Genomic DNA, 17,389 nt, shown 5'->3' with positions numbered 1-17,389 from the left:
TCCTGACGCGGAGACCAGCGGGTAGTGGGGACTAGTCCTTCCCAGAAGAGCACACCCTGACCAGGTCTGAGAGAGGGGAGCAGGAAGCATGGAGCAGCCAGACAGTGTTTTCAGTTCTCTCTGCTGAAGGTTGGCTGCGCTTGCTAAGGATGCATCCTTTCACTGAGCGGCACCCGGGCCCCTTGTTGGTTTCCACTGCCCTCTGCATTGTCCTCTTGAGAAATTATTATTATTTGTGTGTGTGTGTGTGTGTGTGTGTGTGTGTGTGTGTGTGTGTTCCTGTATATGTGGGTGCAAGTGTGTAAGGTGCACATGCATATGTATGTATGTGCATTTAGAGACCAAAAGACAACTTCAGGTGTCTTTCCTTAGGTGGCACTCAACTTTTTGTTTTGTTTTGTTTTTTCAAGGCAGGGTTTCTCTGTGTAGCTTTGGAGCCTGTCCTGGAACTCACTTTGTAGACCAGGCTGGCCTTGAACTCACAGAGATCCACCTCCCTCTGCCTCCCGAGTGCACCACCGCTCAGCACCATTCAGCTTTTTTAAAGATGGAGTCTCAATGATCTGGAACCTAGTAGGTCAGGCTAGCTGGCCAGCGGACCCCAAAGAGATTTGCTTGGGATTACGAGTGTGTGCCCACACATTTAGGTTTTTGTTTTTGTTTTTTTTTTAATTTTGTAATGTGGGTTTTGGAGACTGAGGACCTGCTCATAAGGCAGACACTTTACCCACTAAGCCGTCTTCCACTCCTGTTTTTGACTCTTGTAGCCCAGGCTAGACTCAAATTCCTGATCCTCTTGCCTGCATCTCCTAAGTGCTGGGATTACAGGTGTGTGAGGCCACACTGCCGTATGTAATGCTTCACAGTTCATCTACGCTGCAGCTCGTTTCAGCATTTGATCCTTTTTCTGGACAGTGGGATTTCATCCTGGCCTCTGTCTGTGAAGAGCACTGCTTGCTACCCACCTTCCAGGCTTCATTTCTTGAGTGTGGATGTAGGGTTTGGGGTTGCCTTTTCCAAATTCTCCAGTTCCTTGCTCACATTTCTTATCAGATGTGATTTTGCTTGTAGGTATTATCTGGGTGTGAGGTGTTATCTGAGGACTTTGAATTTCTGTACAGCTGTGAGCACTGTGTCCTGTGATTATTGGCCATTTCAATGTCTTATTTAGGAAGATATGTCTTGAGATCCCTTGACCCTATTAGGTTATTTTTCTGTTGATTATTCAGATGTAAGTTTGAGTTGGTTTTATATTCTAGATATATGTCTATTTTCACATAAATGTTTTGCCAAAGAAAATCGTTCTATGGGTTAGAAATCCATATTTCTTAATGATGTCCTTTAAAGTGCAAATGTTTTAAACATGAGCATCTAATTTAGCATCTTTTTCTTTTGTTATTCATATTTTTGGTGTGTTAGCTTTAAGGCCATTGTTTATCTGAAGCCATGATTTCCCTGAGTTTTCTTCTAAAAGGTTGGCATTTCTGACTCTTACACTTAGATATTTGGTTTATTTTGAGAGATTTTTTTGTATACGGTATGAGGGAGCAATCCAATCCATTTGACTACATACTTACATCCAGGTACCCTGTCACGATGTGTTGAAAAGACTGTTACTTCGCAGATGACTGCTCATCCCACTTGTAAAAAGCCGATTAAGGGACTAGGGAGATGGCCCATGGGTAAAGTGCTTGTGAAGCGTGACCCTAATTAGTCTTAATCAATAAAAACCCAGAGTCAGATATGGAGGGTGAAAGCTGAAAGATCAGAGAAGCAGAGCAACCAGCCATCAGGGACTTCTTACCTCTATGAAACTGAATGGGAGGGGGGATCCTGTCTCTATGAATCTTCAGACTAAATGGGCAGAGATCCTGTCTCCACCCACCTTATATTCTTGTCTCCATCTCCCTAGTGCTGGGATTAAAGGTGTGAGCCACCACAGCCCGGCTCTGTTTCTCTTTTAGAGTGGTTCAGTGTAGCCCAGGGTGGCTTTGAATTCCTGATCTTCCTGCTTCTTCCTCCCAAGTCCTGGGATTAAAGGCTTGTGCCACCACTGCCTGGCCTCTATGGTTAACTAGTGGCTAGCTCCACCCTCTGATCTCCAAGCAAGTGTCATGTGTCAGAACACAAACAAAATATCATACAACGTGCTTGCCATGCACAGGGAACTGAGCTCAGTCCTCTAGCACTCAGGGAAAAACCAGGTGCAGCTTTTGTCTGTAGACTTAGTGCTGAGGGTGGGAGTGGGGCACAGAGACAGGCAGATGGACCCCTGGACGAGGCAGCCTAGCCAATTGGTGGTGAGTTTCAGCTTTAATAAGTGACCCTGTCTCAAAAATGAGGTGGAGGGCTCACAAGATGTCTCAGTGTGTCGCAGCTCTTGCTGCCAACCTTGATGGCCTGGGTTTGATCTCAGGACCCAGGTGGTGGAAGGAGAGAACTGATTCCAGCCAGTTGTTCTTTGACCTTTATGCACATATGCCTGCTTGCCATGGCATGACCTCAATGTGTCCACACGTGCTTGCCATGGCATGACCTTCACACACACACACACATACTTGCCATGGCATGTGCCCACCCCCCAGCAAAATGAATAAATATAACAAATTTTAAAAATAAGGTGGAGAATGACTGAAAAAGATGCCTGACATTGACCTCAGGCCTCCACATGCGTGTGCACATTAACTTATAAGTTAATTGACTATGGATGTCATAAAATACACTAAAAAGTAACAAAAGTCAGTTTTTTATGGGCTCTAGTTTTCTGTTGATCTGTCTAGCTGTCTTAGTTACTATTCCTGTTGCTATGATAAAATACTCCAACAAAAGCAACTTAAAGGATAAAAGGTCTATGGGGTTCACAGTTTGAGGTCACAGCCCAACAGTCTTGGGGAGGTCACAACTGCAGGGGTCACACTGTGTTCATGGTCAAGAGTCAGGACTATTGAATGCTGGTGCTCAGCTCTCTTTTTATATAGTCCTGAATCCCAGCCTAGGGAATGGTGCCACTCACGGTGGACAGGTTTTTCCATCTTAGTTAACCTAACCAAGATAATCCCCCATAGGCATGCCTGTAGCCATCTCCCAGGTAATCCTTGGTCTCATCAAGTTGACAACTGAGATACCATCATAAGAGCTATTTTTATGTTAGTGTATTCTTTTGGGGGGCTGGTTCTTTCTCTTTTCAATAAATAGTCTATTTTTAGACAAGAGTCTCACTGTTTCACCCAAAGTGGCCTAAAAACTGGATCCCGCAATGTTTGTCCCAGCTAAGGCAGTCAAGAAAATGGTGGAGGCTTATTTGCTCATGTTCTGTGGCTAGTTAGGGCAGAGTCAGTTCTGTTTCCGTTTGTGCTGTCTGCTGCAGAACGAGGTCCTAATGGTCTCGACTTCTTAGTTCCCATAGTCTTCCCCATCCCAGAAGCCCCACCACTGTAGTGCCAGCTCTTGTCTTTTCTCACCCTATGGCCAGTCAGTGATGAAGCCTGGGGATGCTTTGGAGAAAACACTAAACTGTATTCAGGGTTTGGCCTTCTGGTTGGGGCATCCCTTCCCTTTGGGTTCCAGAGGCCAAATTCTGTCCAAGGCCAGTGAGAGCATCTGAGGCTCCCGCTGCCTCTGAGAGAAAATGAAACAGTGCATTGGTGGTTGACAATGGTTAAATGTGCTGCTCCAGAGACAGCAAACGCATAACTTCCCTTCCGTCCATCAGCCCCGACAGACTCATTGATCCAACATCTTCAGACGGAAGCCAGACATGAGCAAATTGAGATGCACCTCTCATCTTACCTCCTGTCCTGTCGCTAGCACCTTAAGAGGTCAGGGTGCATGGAAGGGTCCTGGGGACTCAGGCCCTTGACTTAAACCCATCTCCACTTTCTTGTGTGCCTTTGACAAACTTACTGATTTCTCTGGACCTCAGTTCCCTCATTGTAGGATGCAAGCATAACGATTAGCCTTACTTCAGTGAGTTAGCTGTAGAGAGAATAAATGAAATTGTGTCTGGGAGGGGGTGCTTAGAAAAGCACTCAGCATCTCTAACTCAGCAAATGCTATCTATTACATCAGTGATAGGTGTGGCAAAAACTTGAAAGGCTGATGGAAAAGTTCTGGGATTGACAAGGTCTTGTGGCACCTTAAGGTGCTCAAATATCCATTTGTTGATCCTTTTCAAAATCCTCTACTGACCTGAACCCAAAGGCCTATTGTACTTTTTTTGGGGGGGCGGGGCGGGGGGACAGGATCTCACTAAGTTGCCGAGGCTAGCCTTGAACTTGAGATCCTCCTGCCTTGGTCTCCTGAGTAGCTGGGATTACAGGCTTGTGCCACCAGGCCCAGTTCCCAATTACCTGTGGTGGTATTGTGTTATCCTTCTACAATTACCCACTCTGTCGATGAATGTGGATTTATTCTTTTCATATATTTGTTTGTTTGAAAAGATGTAGGGCCTACTATGTGGCAGACATGCAGCCTAGTGTCCAGGGTACAAGATTAAATCTGCTAAGTCCTTTTCCAAGTTCACAGTGGAGTGGCAGTGACAGCCATGTAGAAAGATAGTTGCAAGATTCTGGAGTGTGTGTGTGTGTGTGTGTGTGTGTGTGTGTGTGTGTGTGTGTGTGTACATGAGACTGTGTTCAGAGGTCAGAGGAGGACATCAGGTATTCTACTTTATCAAGATCACTCTATCTGTGTTGCTGTATCCTTTGGGACAGGGTCTCTCTCTGAACTTGGAGTTAGGTTGGCAGCCAGCAAGCCCTAATGATCTTTCTCTCTTTGCCCCTCACAAGCTCTGGAGTTCAGGCATGCTCACAGTCACACCTGACTCCTTTTTAATGTAGGAGCTGGGGAATATGAGCTGAAATCCTCATTCCTGCACCTGCTGAGTTGTCTACCTGGCCCCAGACAACGGTTTTCTTTTCTTTTTTTCTTTTAGCGGTACAGGAGATTGAATCTGACTTTATGCATGCTATGCAAGTGTACTGCTATTGATCTGCAGCCCAGGCACGACTCTTAGGGAGTGTAGCCATTGGCGTCTGCTCAAGATCTCTGGGAGTGCTGTGTGTAAGGGTGTCTTGGTGCTAGTGTTCCACCTGGGTGGGAAGAGAAACACCCGAGTCTGACTGGTCTCTTACGAGTCTTGCATATGCAGTGGAGCCCCCAGGGGGAACTCTTGGTCTTGCTGGTGGCACACGTCAGTGACATGCTCGTGTTCCTCGGCACTAACTCAGTCCCAAGCCACTCCTGCCCTATTCATTGCTGACCAGAGTGATAAGGACAAATGAGGGAGCGTCAGACTTGACAGTCACAGAGCAGTTGGGGAAGTATGAATGCGAGCTTCCTCAGGGCCCCACTCCCGGCCTGTGTCAAGACAGAGTCTCCGTCCAGCCGTCTATATTAACAGTGTGCGATCCGGTGGGACGGGGTGGGTGTCCATGCTGTGGCCCTTCCTGTCACCCCACCGGTGTCTTACAGTAAGCAGCTGCTGTGTGACGTGATGATCGTGGCAGAAGACGTGGAGATCGAGGCTCACCGTGTGGTCCTGGCAGCCTGCAGCCCTTACTTCTGTGCCATGTTCACAGGTATGGCGAGGGTGCACAGGGCAGCCGAGGTGCTGGGAGAACACTGAGGGTGGCTGCATGAGGTGGGGGACAGGACGAGGGGGTGGGGAGGCAGAGCTATGCAGCCTGCCATGAGGAACATCTGTGTTCTGAGCTTTGGACATGGAGAACTTGAGGGAGCCCCAGCCTCAGCCAGGCCAGATGGCCATGTAATCTTTTGGCCCCCACTGGGAACAAAGACAGACTCAAAGGGCTCATGAGTCTCAAGCGTCAGCATCACAGCTGTGTGTGTGTGGGGGGAAGCTTGTTCACAGCGTGGACCTCTGTCTGCTCGGCCTGCCGAGGGCTGAGGCGAGAATATCCAGCGAGGAAGGACGTGACTTCTTGACTCTTGGCCCGGCACTCTCCCCCAGGGACTGTTCTTGTTCTCCTCTGGTCGGTCATTTCTCCCAGGCAGGAGCAGGGGCCTCCTGTAGCCTCTCTAAAGGTGTGGCCATCTGGAGAAGTGACGGCAGAGGAGCAGCCAATGGCTGCCATAACTCCAGCACCTTCGCCAAGTTTTCAGGGAAGAAGTCGGCTTGCCTAAGGATCTCACATACCTTGCGCCTGGGCTGAATCCCTGAGTCCACAGGCTGAGCTGTCTGTCTGCAATACCTCCTTGTACCATAGACATGCAGTGCTTGAATGACTGCTGCCGGAGGATGCCATCTGGGCTTGTGAGACACCGCGCCCACGCAGGTGCCCCTGCCACATGAGTGTGGTGTCCATGCCCTTACATTCTGGCCTGTGCCCCAGTGTCTGCAACATTTGCGCCCTGGCCCTCATGGAACTGCTGCTTCTCATCCTGCACATGCGCTCCCCTCAGAAAATCCCCCTCCTATCATCAACATTCTACACCAAGGCTCTTTCCTTCCCATATCGTAATTTTTTTTTTTTTTTTTTAACAAAAACTATAGCCATCTGTTTTTTTTTTTAAACCTGTCTCCTCATTTCTTGTGAAGATGGAGCTCTTGTTTGACCTGCTTGTTACCATGTCTCAAATGCTCACAGCAGGACACGAGTGTTTTGTGCAAATGTGGATGAAGTGCTTGAGTGTGAACTCCAGGTGCTTGGGAGATGTGTCAAGGTTGAGTCCACATGCCCACTACAGAAGACAGTGAGTGGGTGAAGGTAGGAAGAGTAAGCCCGAGCTTGCAAGGGGAGGTGAATGCAAACATTTTCACTCGGTAGACTTTAATTTTTCCTTACTGTGGTGCACAGCTGGGAAAGAGTGACCTTGTTGGAAGGGCCTTGGTAGTGTCCTGTAAGAATCCCCATGCATGCATCCCCTGCCTCACCACATGAAGGAGTTAGTCTCAGCTTGGAGTCGTGCACCTGCTGAAGTAGACCAGATGTCCCGTATCACTTGAGCCAGGGCAGGACTTTTGCCGTAGAGCCTGGAAAGCCAGCTGTGTCCACTACCTGGGAATCCCAGCCATCCCCCCTTTAGAGCTCTCTCAAACTCTAGGTACGGGGGCTTCATTTCCTCCCCCCTCCTTCCTACACCTGCAACTAGTTATTTTAGAATAATTTGTCTCTCTCCAGTAGTTATTCAGCCACAGTTTCAATATGCCAGTCACTCTTTGTATGTGTGGTTTTGTAAGTTCAGTATTGACAGAGGAATCTGCTCAGAAATATAATGAATTGAACTGTTGGCTCCAACGAACATGCCTGTGCATAGTAGAAATGCCTTAGAAAACAGAAGCAGTTGGGGGAGCGCATGCTCCTAGGACAGATCTCGGCCTCCAGCAGTTGAAAGGGAGGAGAGAATGGAGAGGAGCACAGTCTAATGTTCTCCCTGCCCAAGCCCGCCACATGACTCGGTTACCGTCAATTCCCTCATCCTTTCCTTACCCTTTCTCCTGTCCATCCAAATACCGTCCACACATATTGATTACAAAAAGAAAAAGTCAGAAAATGGGAGCAAGCAGAAAGTAAAAAAAATTAAAATAAAAATAAATACATGTACTATAGCATTTAGATGACTATTCTTTCAGATGTTCTATTTATAGATATGTACATATACAACATATCTTTCAACATAAATGCATTCACATATATTTGAATAGCCATGCTTTAATAAACATATATTTAAAAATTGCTATTAACCTGGAATACTTTCTTTTCCATTTCCACTCTGCCTAGCTCCTCTCCATCCTTCATTATGATGTAAGCATCAGTGCCCTAGTGGAGTCTTGCATGACCCCCCCAAACCTTGTCACCTATTCCCAGGTACCTTACGCTTCTCTTTAGTTATTACTGCTTTGCTTAACACTTCCCTAACCGCTGATCCTCCTTGTCAGTCATCAGCTTTATGAGGTCAAGAGCTTATGTCTGCTTATTAAGTGCTACCCACCGTGAACAGGTGCTCAGTAAACATTAACGGCACTTAGCATCTATCCTTAACATGTCCCTGTGTCCATGACATCATGTCTGTATCCTAATTTCAATAGTTTCATAAGATTCCATCCTAACTGAAAATTCATTCCCTTATTTTCTAGAAATTATACTTCTGCCCAGCATTTTCTGTTACAATTGTTTCCCTGGGAATCTGAATCTAAACTGTTATTTACACCTCTAATCATTTTCTTAGAATAGATTCCTATGACAGGAATTACTTAGCTAAAGGCCATGCACATTAAAACAAGTCTATTTTAGATCTATTTGTTTTATGTTATGTATATGAGCATTTTATCTGCGTGTATGTATGTGCACCATGTGCATGCCTGGTGCCCACAGGGGAAGAAGAGGGCTCACATCCCTTGGGACCAGAGTTGTGGGTAGTTGTGAGCCACATGTGGGTGCTGGGAATTGAACCCGAATCTGAACGTGGATCTTCTGCAAGAGCAACAAATACTCTTAACTGCTGAGCCATCGCTTCTGCCCCACCATGCACATTTTGAAGACCTGGGAGACATGCATATTTTGTGTATGTGTGTGTGTGTGTGTGTGTATGTGTGAGTGTATGTATGTGTGTGTATGTGTATGTGTGTGTGTGAGTGTATGTGTGAGCGTGAGTGTGAGTGTGTGTGTGTGTGTGTATGTGTGTGTGTGAGTGTGTGTGTGTGTGTGTGTGTATGTGTGTGTATCTGAGCATGACTGGAAAGGGTGTGCACATGAGTGCTCTAGTGCACATACTTTTTCACTTTTTGTTTGTTCTCATTTTTCTGGTTTTTTTCTCTTTGCTTTTGTTGAGACCTTCAGCTGTCCCAGCCTGTGCTCTGATCCTACATAAGCTTTGTAGATGTTTGAGACCTTTCCACTCTGTAGATGTTAAAAAAAAATCTCCAAAACATTGCAAAATGTTCCTACTTCTCAGCTTTGGGTTTAAAATATATAAATTCACCATGCAAAGGCCCACATGGCTCCTCTGAAGTCTTTTTCTCTAAGCATGTTCAAGGCCAGAGGAAAGAAAGTACAAGTGGCCTTTTTTTGACTGAGAAGTGTGACCAAAGTCTTTCAGTCAGGCTGAAGTGCTGCTGCTTTTCATCCCACGGTGGTTCCACACCCCTGACCATGGTGGTTCCGAATGTGAGTCCACACTCCTGACCATGGTGGTTCTGAATGTGAGTCCACACCCCTGACCATGTCCTACCCATAATAGCATGGGAGAGATGCTGTGAACTAAAAGTCTGAGCGCTTGCTAGAGTATCTATATCCATCCTGCCTGCAAAAAGATCTGGAGTGGGCAAGGAACTTAATGGCCTCCACTGCTTTTAGCACAGGTTGAGTAGAGAGACCAGCAGGGCTATGTGCTGCCCATCCTTTAGTTGGGAATATGGAATGCATAAGACTTGCTCATGCATCCCACCATCTAGCATCTCTACTTCAGGAGACACAAAGTTCTTACGACAACCAGCAGTCTGGTCAATTTTTCTCTCCCTCTTTAAAAGAGATTTATTTACTATTATTTTTTTTAAGTGATGTGTCTATGTGTGGGTATGCACACAATGAATTCAGGTGCCCACAGAAGCTAGAGGTGTGCATCCCTAGAATTTGAGTTACAGGCAATTGTAAGCCGCCCAGTGTGGAGCTGGGAACTGAACCTGGATTCTGTGCAAGAGCAGTATTTTTAACTGTTGAGCCACCTCTCTAGCTTCCTTGTCTTTTTATTATGCCCTTTAACCCGTGTTCCGTGTTCTGCTATGTTTTCATTCAGAGATCTTTGATGTACATGTCATCTAGATACACTAAAAACAAGTCTCACTTTGTGGTATTAAAGGAGCTGAGGTCTAAGGATAATTTGAGCTTGGGTTCTTAATCCTACCATAATGGCTAAAACAAAACATATTTGGGTTTCTAACCCAAATAAAACCGTGGGAATAACCTGGCTCCATTCTTTGGATCCTAGTGTATTATAGTCATTGATGGTGGTAGTGGTGATGGTGATGGTGGTGATGATGCTGGTAGTGGTCATGATTATGGCAATGATAATGGCAGTGGTGGTGATTGTGATGATGATGGTGGTGGTGATGATGGTTGTGATGATGGTGGTGATTGTGATGATGATGGTGGTGATATGGTGGTGGTGATGATGGTGGTGGTGGTGGTGGTGATGATGGTGGTGGTGGTGGTGATGATGGTGATATGGTGGTGATGGTGGTGGTGGTGATGATGATGGCAGTGGTGGTGATGGTTGTTGTTGGTGATGGTGGTGGTGGTGATGGTTGTTGGTGATGGTGGTGGTGATGATGGTGGTGGTCATGATTATGGCAATGATAATGGCAGTGGTGGTGGTGATGATGGTGGTGATTGTGATGGTGATGGTAGTGGTGGTCATAATGATGGTGGTGGTGATGATGATGGTGGTGGTGGTGGTGGTGGTGATGGTAGTGGTGGTCATAATGATGGTGGTGATGATGATGATGGTGGTGGTGGTAGTGGTGGTGGTCATGATGGTGGTGATGATGATGATGGTGGTGGTGGTGATTGTGATGATGATGGTGGTGGTGGTGATGATGGTGGTGGTGGCTGTTGTTGGTGATGGTGGTGGCAGCAGTCACAATAGTAGCATGTGCCATGCTGAGAGTGGTGAGGGAGAATGTGAAGTATCTTTATGGATACACGGGGATTTCCTTCTTTTTTAACTAAGCAGGTAGAGGAGGGATGAGGTTCCAGGGAATCTGGATGTTGGGGTGATCTTCCTCACTGGCGCTGCTGAATCTTAAGCTCCAGTTTTCACATACTTGTTGTCTTCTTTGATTCTTACCTAGCCTAGGGATAAAGGCAGGACAGGAGATGGGAGTTAGACATTGGCAGCAAAATGACTCAGACCACCAACTGCTGGAGGCCTGGCTAGGACTCAAGGAGCAGATAGAATATTTCTTCTTGCCATTGTGGAGTTAACAACTGAAGAGGGCCTTAGACCTCAGCTCTAGCTCAGTGAGTTGGCAAGGTACATCTTAGAACTTGGGTAAGGGTTAAAAACGCCATCTTAACACTTGTGAGGGATCATTGGGTAAGGGGTAAGCTTATCCTGCTTTTTTTCTGTCTTGTGCACAAGACTAAATTACAGTAGAGATCATTCAAGACAGGAGGAAGGGGGAATTCTGTAACGTAAGGACTCTTGAACATAGCCCTTTTCCCCCCAGAGACCATGCTCTTCAGAGACCAGCTGCTAATAAACCATTTCTTTCTCATTATCAAGTCTTTATTTGCTTAGTAACAGGATTGGGCTTGTCTGGAGATGAGCCAGTGATTTTTCTAGGCCTCTTGAACCTTGTATGATAATTAAAGTTTTTCTCTTCCTTGCATGGTTGAGTCTCTTCCTTCTGGTCCTGTTTGGCAGTCCTCAGGGACATGGATACATTTAGTTTGCTTGTAGAATCTAGAATGTGGACTCAAATCTGATAGACTGTGAAATTGTTCTTTGGGGTTTCCTGTGCTTCTGAGAGAGGGCTGAGTTCAACATCCAAATGTGAAGTCTGAAGGCTTCAAGGTCAAATCTTTTAAGCTGGGACATCAGACTCTTTCTCTTGCTTGCTACAGGGCTTTCTCATTGGTTAACCCACTTCTAGGCTTTTTGTTTGTCCCCCAAACTATTTAACATGGTGTAGCTACAGTGGTCCTCTCCAAACAAACTCATGGTGCATCCCTCAGCTACTAAAAACCTGCCAGGGTGGCTTTCTACTACTTTCTCATGAGGAACTCCTTAGCGCTCTCCACTAGCTGGCACACAGGCAGCCTAGATCCTGCTCTCCGCTAGCACACAGGCAGCCTAGATCCTGCTCTCCGCTAGCTAGCACACAGGCAGCCTAGATCCTGCTCTCCGCTAGCTAGCACACAGGCAGCCTAGATCCTGCTCTCCGCTAGCTAGCACACAGGCAGCCTAGATCCTGCTCTCCGCTAGCACACAGGCAGCCTAGATCCTGCTCTCCGCTAGCTCTCTCACTCTTCTTCCTGTGCTTGTGTGCTTCAGCCAGACTAAATTTATTGTTGTTGTTGTTGTTGTTGTTGTGTGTGTGTATGTTCCATGGAGTATGTGGGGAGGTCAGAGGACAGTTTTGGGAGTTGGTCTCTCCTTCCATCTTGGGTGGCAGGGCTGGGACCGGGTGGACAGGCATGCTTTGTCAATGCCTGCTCTGCTGGTCCACCTCACTGACTCCGACTGAACTTCCCATGGCTCTGTAAAGGCCACTTTCTTCCTCACTTCTCGACTTCTTTACTATGTGAATCTCTCTTCCTGGACTACTTTCCCTTTATTCTCACTTCTTTTCTGAATAGCCATGGCTCCTCCAGGCCAGTGGCTTTTAAAAGCAAATCAATCCAATGGGAGCAGCGGACTCCATGACGGGGAAGCAATGTGTGCTCTTGTGAGTTCATCATTTGTGTAAGGTGTCCAGGTGCAGGGAATCCTAGCCTTCTGAAGGCCGGTCTTTCTTTCTTCCTTCCTTTCTTTCTTCCTTCCTTCCTTCCTTCCTTCCTTCCTTCCTTCCTTCCTTCCTTCCTTCCTTCCTTCCTTCCTCCCTCCCTCCCTCCCTCCCTCCCTCTCTCTCTCTCTCTCTCTCTCTCTCTCTCTCTCTCTCTCTCTCTTTCATTTTTTTTGATATTTTGAGACAGGATTTCTCTGTATAGCTTTGGAGCCTGTCCTAGAACTCACTCTGTAGCCCAGGCTGGCCTCAAGCTCATGGAGATCCACCTGCCTCTGCCTCCGAGTGCTGGGATTAAAGGTGTGCATCACCACCACCTGGCTCAAAAGTCTTTCTAAGCAGAGTTCCCTTTTCTAGCATTTAGTGCCCTTTGTAATTGTGGGTTTGATGGTGTCTGCCTGTGGCTTCCGTAAGCTCAACCACTAGCTCAGTGAGGACAGAAGGATGCTTGTTCACCATGTGTCCTATAGGTCAAGCATGAGGGATGCATTTGGTATGTGCTAGCTGAATGAGCAAATGTCTGTCCCTCATGGGACATGAATGTTAACATATGACAATCAGAGATAGAGCTAAAAAGATATGTAAAGTGAGTTTCTCTGGGGTGTCTGGCAGAGCCCCCTGGGAAAAAGCTAGCAGAGGAGGCTCTTTTTTTTTTTAGTTGAATTCAGAGACGGAAAGAGTTATAGGATTTGTGTTTCTGTTTTCTAGACCTATTTTTGTCAAACTTTTAGAGATAAGTAAAGAATCAAGAATGGCCAAGCTCCTAACTTGATGCGGCAGCACACTGTTTTTTTAGTACCTGGGAGGCTGAGGCAGGAGGATTATGAATTTGAGGCCAGCCTGGGCTGCAGAGTGAGACCCTGTCTTAAAAAACAAAACAGCACAAGAATGGGAAGTCTCTGGATGGCTTCTTTCTCTCGGGAATGACTGCAGCTCACAGCATCATGAGCGGCCGAGAGGAAACCTTGAGGTGTTTGTGTCTGCCAGCTCTCTGTCATGTGACGAGGCTGCTGGGAACAAGCTTGACAAGATCTTGGCCATCTTGATGCTTATTGCTAAGTAGGAAATGGTGGCTTGTCCTTAGACTTTTGACCCATGTTTTAAGTTTTAGAACTCTTTTGTCAAAGCTGTTGCCCGAGTAAGGTTCAAAATACAGAGGGATTTATTATTAGATAGGAATGGAGACTAAGTCTAGAGTTGGGCCAACTTCACGTCCAACCCTGTCTTTCATCTGCGTATAAACAACTCTTCAAATGCCAACTCTATACTAATTTGTCAGATGGCAGTAATGTCACCCGGCTCTGGGAACTGTTGCAGGGACTACATGAGGTTCTGTGGTTAGCCAGTTAGCAGAGGGCCTACGATGCTATAGGGACTGTTATTACTGCCATTTTTTTAGGGCAAATTTAAACTAAAATCTTAATTTGCTATAGTCATTTCTGCTGTTTCATAAGAAATAATAAGGTTGGAGCCGACAAGATGGCTCAGCATGCAAAGGCGCTTGCTGCCAAGCCTGAGAGCAGAAGTTTGAACCCTCGAACCCACTAGTAAAAGGAGAGACGAACTGCCATTGTCTTCTGATCTTTACATGTGTGTTGTGACAGACACATGCCAACACATGTGCATGCAAAGATCACACCCACATACATGATAAATAAGTAAGAAAATTTTTAGAAAATTGTAGGATTGTAGGATTTTTAAAGTTATGTGACTACAGATACGTCTCTTAGTTTACTACAAGGGAGCTTGCTTTTTAAACATTTGTTTACTTACTTATTTGGTGTGTGTGTATGTGCATGTATTTTATGTGTGTGAGCACATCAGAGCATGTGTGTGGAGATCAGAGGATAACCTGCGGGAGTCAGTCCTCCGCCTGTGGGCTCCGGAGACTGAGCTCCAGTGGTCGGTCTGAGGTCGAGGGCCTTTGCTCATTGAACCGTCCCACAGACCCTCCATGGAGGGCACTGAGAGCATCACTGCTGCTGTGAGCCCTGAGGTTTTCTTTCACTCTGTCATTTTCTTGTTACTGAAGATTCACAATTATCCAAAGAAAGAAGAAAAAAGTCCCTAGAACAGTGCTTCTTAAACTTTTTCTACTCATGACCATGGATCACATAAAAATATAAAGTAGCTATATAAAACAAGCATTAATGGATAATGTCATAGAGAAATTTATTTTAAAACAATTGTTTTTTATTTTTTGTTATTAATTTTTTGAGACAGTGAGGCCTGGTTTAGATATTCACTTTGTAGCCAAGGATGACCTTGAGCTTCAGATCCTTCTGCCTCCAATGTGAGACCAAAATAGGAACAAGAATAATACATACATGGTACAAGTCAATGGGAGACCAAAACGGGGAAAATATACCTTGAAGGTTGAGTTCTGTTTGCAGGTAAGAATAAGTTCCTGTTTGTCATGTGTTTGAACCATCTGCTGCAGATGTGCTTGATCACATGTGGGCAGGAAATATGTCAAGATATATGCTTGCCTCTGATTGGATGTAGGTGGGAGGGAGTGGGCAGGAACGACATCAGGACGTATGCTTGGCCCTGATTGGACCTGATGGAAATATTGTGGCTGTGGTTTTGTCCTTTTTAAGCCTCTGCAAAATGTGATTCGTGGTCATTTCCTGGGAACCCAGTAGTGGACCTGGCCAGAGTCCAACTTCCTGCCAGTATTTAATTAAAGCTTGCTTCAAATTTGGCTCAAAATGGTTGAACTGGTTTTTCTCTTGCAAAACTCAGGATTAACTGTATGTCCATTTATCTTATTAGTGTAAAAATCTGATCTTATCTTTAATAAATGGTAAAACTGTATGTATACCAAAGAATTTCTTTACAGGCCTGAGGATGTGGCTCATTTGGAACAGGATTTAGCTAGCACGCAGGAAGCCCTGGGTTCAACCCCAGCTCGGCTCAGACAGGAGATGGTGACACAGTCTCGTACTCTCAGCACCTCCAGGGAAGTGGTGTTGATCCTGAGGTTCCTGCAAGAAAACCAGTTCCACAATTTTGAGCCAAATTTGAAGCAAGCTTTAATTAAATACTGGCAGGAAGTTGGACTCTGGCCAGGTCCACTCCTGGGTTCCTAAGAAATGGCCACAAGTCACATTTTGCAAAGGCTTAAAAAGGACAAAACCACAGGGCCACCATATTTCCCACCAGGTCCAATCATACATCTGGTTGTACTTCCTGCCTGTGTACCTCCCACCTACATCCAATCAGAGGCAAGCATACATCCTGTCGTATTTCCTGCCCACATACCTCCTGTCCACATGTGATCAAGCACGTCCAGTGCAGGTGGGTCAAACAAACATACGACAAACAGGAACTTATTCTTACCTGTCTTAACTACAAACAGAACTCTTGACCTACATGGTATATTTTTCCCATTTTGTTTTCCCATTGACTAGCAAGGTGTATTGTTCTAGTTCCTGTTTTGGTCTCACGATACATAAGGAGTTACATTTTGGCTGAATATTTGATATTGCAGGTCATAGAACATCTTCAGTGTTTTTCAGAGTTGGTGGTTATTTTAATTTTATGATTGTCAAGCTAAGAATGCCACATAAATACATAATACAAAATGGCAGAAGTATACTTAGAGACATATCAAAATTGCTATCTCAATCACAAGTCAAAATTTATATAGCTCTTTTAAAAAAATCAAACTCAGGTCAGAAACTCAAACAGCAATTTTTAGGAGATACACATTTTAGCCAGTATCCAAAGTATTATGGCACTTCAAACACAGTAGTTGTTGTTGATTCCTGCTGCCTCCCATCCTCCTGCCTCCTTTTAGGTTTCTACCCCCAGTAGCCTCTTTACCCAGGCTACCTGTGTTCTGTTTTTGCCTCTCAGTCTTTAACATCTCCCCCCACTCCCCATTTTATGGTGGCTCCTTTATGCTATATGACAAACACCCACACCTATACACGTACACACAAACACACACAAACATTAAAAACTAGGAAGCTAAGATCCACATATTAAGAGAGAGAACACAATATTTGTCTTTCTGAACCTGGGTTGCCATGCTTAATAGAATATTTTCTTGTAAACTTCATTTTGTTTTATATTAGAATAAAATTCCATTGTGTGTGTGGACCACATCTTCATTTTCCACATGTCTGTTTGCTGGTGGACATCGGGGCTGACTCCATTTCCTTTCTATTGTGAATAGAGTAGCAGTGAACATGGATGTGTTTGGTGTGAATAGAGTAGTAGTGAACATGGATGTGTTTGGTGTGAATAGGGCAGCAGTGAACATGGATGTGATTGGTGTGAATAGGGCAGCAGTGAACATGGATGTGTTTGGTGTGAATAGAGCAGCAGTGAACATGGATGTGTTTGGTGTGAATAGGGCAGCAGTGAACATGGATGTGATTGGTGTGAATAGGGCAGCAGTGAACATGGATGTGTTTGGTGTGAATAGAGCAGCAGTGAACATGGATGTGTTTGGTGTGAATAGAGCAGCAGTGAACATGGATGTGTTTGGTGTGAATAGGGCAGCAGTGAACATGGATGTGATTGGTGTGAATAGAGCAGCAGTGAACATGGATGTGTTTGGTGTGAATAGAGTAGTAGTGAACATGGATGTGTTTGGTGTGAATAGAGCAGCAGTGAACATGGATGTGTTTGGTGTGAATAGAGCAGCAGTGAACATGGATGTGTTTGGTGTGAATAGGGCAGCAGTGAACATGGATGTGATTGGTGTGAATAGGGCAGCAGTGAACATGGATGTGTTTGGTGTGAATAGGGCAGCAGTGAACATGGATGTGTTTGGTGTGAATAGGGCAGCAGTGAACATGGATGTGTTTGGTGTGAATAGGGCAGCAGTGAACATGGATGTGTTTGGTGTGAATAGGGCATCAGTGAACAAGGATATGTAGTTGTTTTTTTACTCTTCGCTCTTTGGGGGCC

At 45.5% G+C, this 17,389-nt stretch overlaps 1 protein-coding gene across 4 annotated transcripts in view; it reads left to right on the top strand.

The window, feature by feature from the left end:
* The window catches only part of Klhl3 (kelch like family member 3), a 121,413-nt gene that overhangs the window by 24,200 nt on the left and 79,824 nt on the right, over window positions 1–17,389 (top strand). For all 4 annotated transcript variants that reach the window (XM_006976751.4, XM_042278570.2, XM_076573441.1 and 1 more), the window contains exon 3: window positions 5,473–5,579. In XM_006976751.4, coding sequence (XP_006976813.2) covers window positions 5,473–5,579 — 107 coding nt within the window. The remainder of the gene's footprint in view (window positions 1–5,472; window positions 5,580–17,389) is intronic.

This window comes from Peromyscus maniculatus, chromosome 5, assembly GCF_049852395.1.
Source record: "Peromyscus maniculatus bairdii isolate BWxNUB_F1_BW_parent chromosome 5, HU_Pman_BW_mat_3.1, whole genome shotgun sequence".
In the NCBI taxonomy this organism is placed as follows: Eukaryota; Metazoa; Chordata; class Mammalia; order Rodentia; family Cricetidae; genus Peromyscus; species Peromyscus maniculatus.
This window is presented reverse-complemented; position numbering and strand designations above follow the sequence as displayed.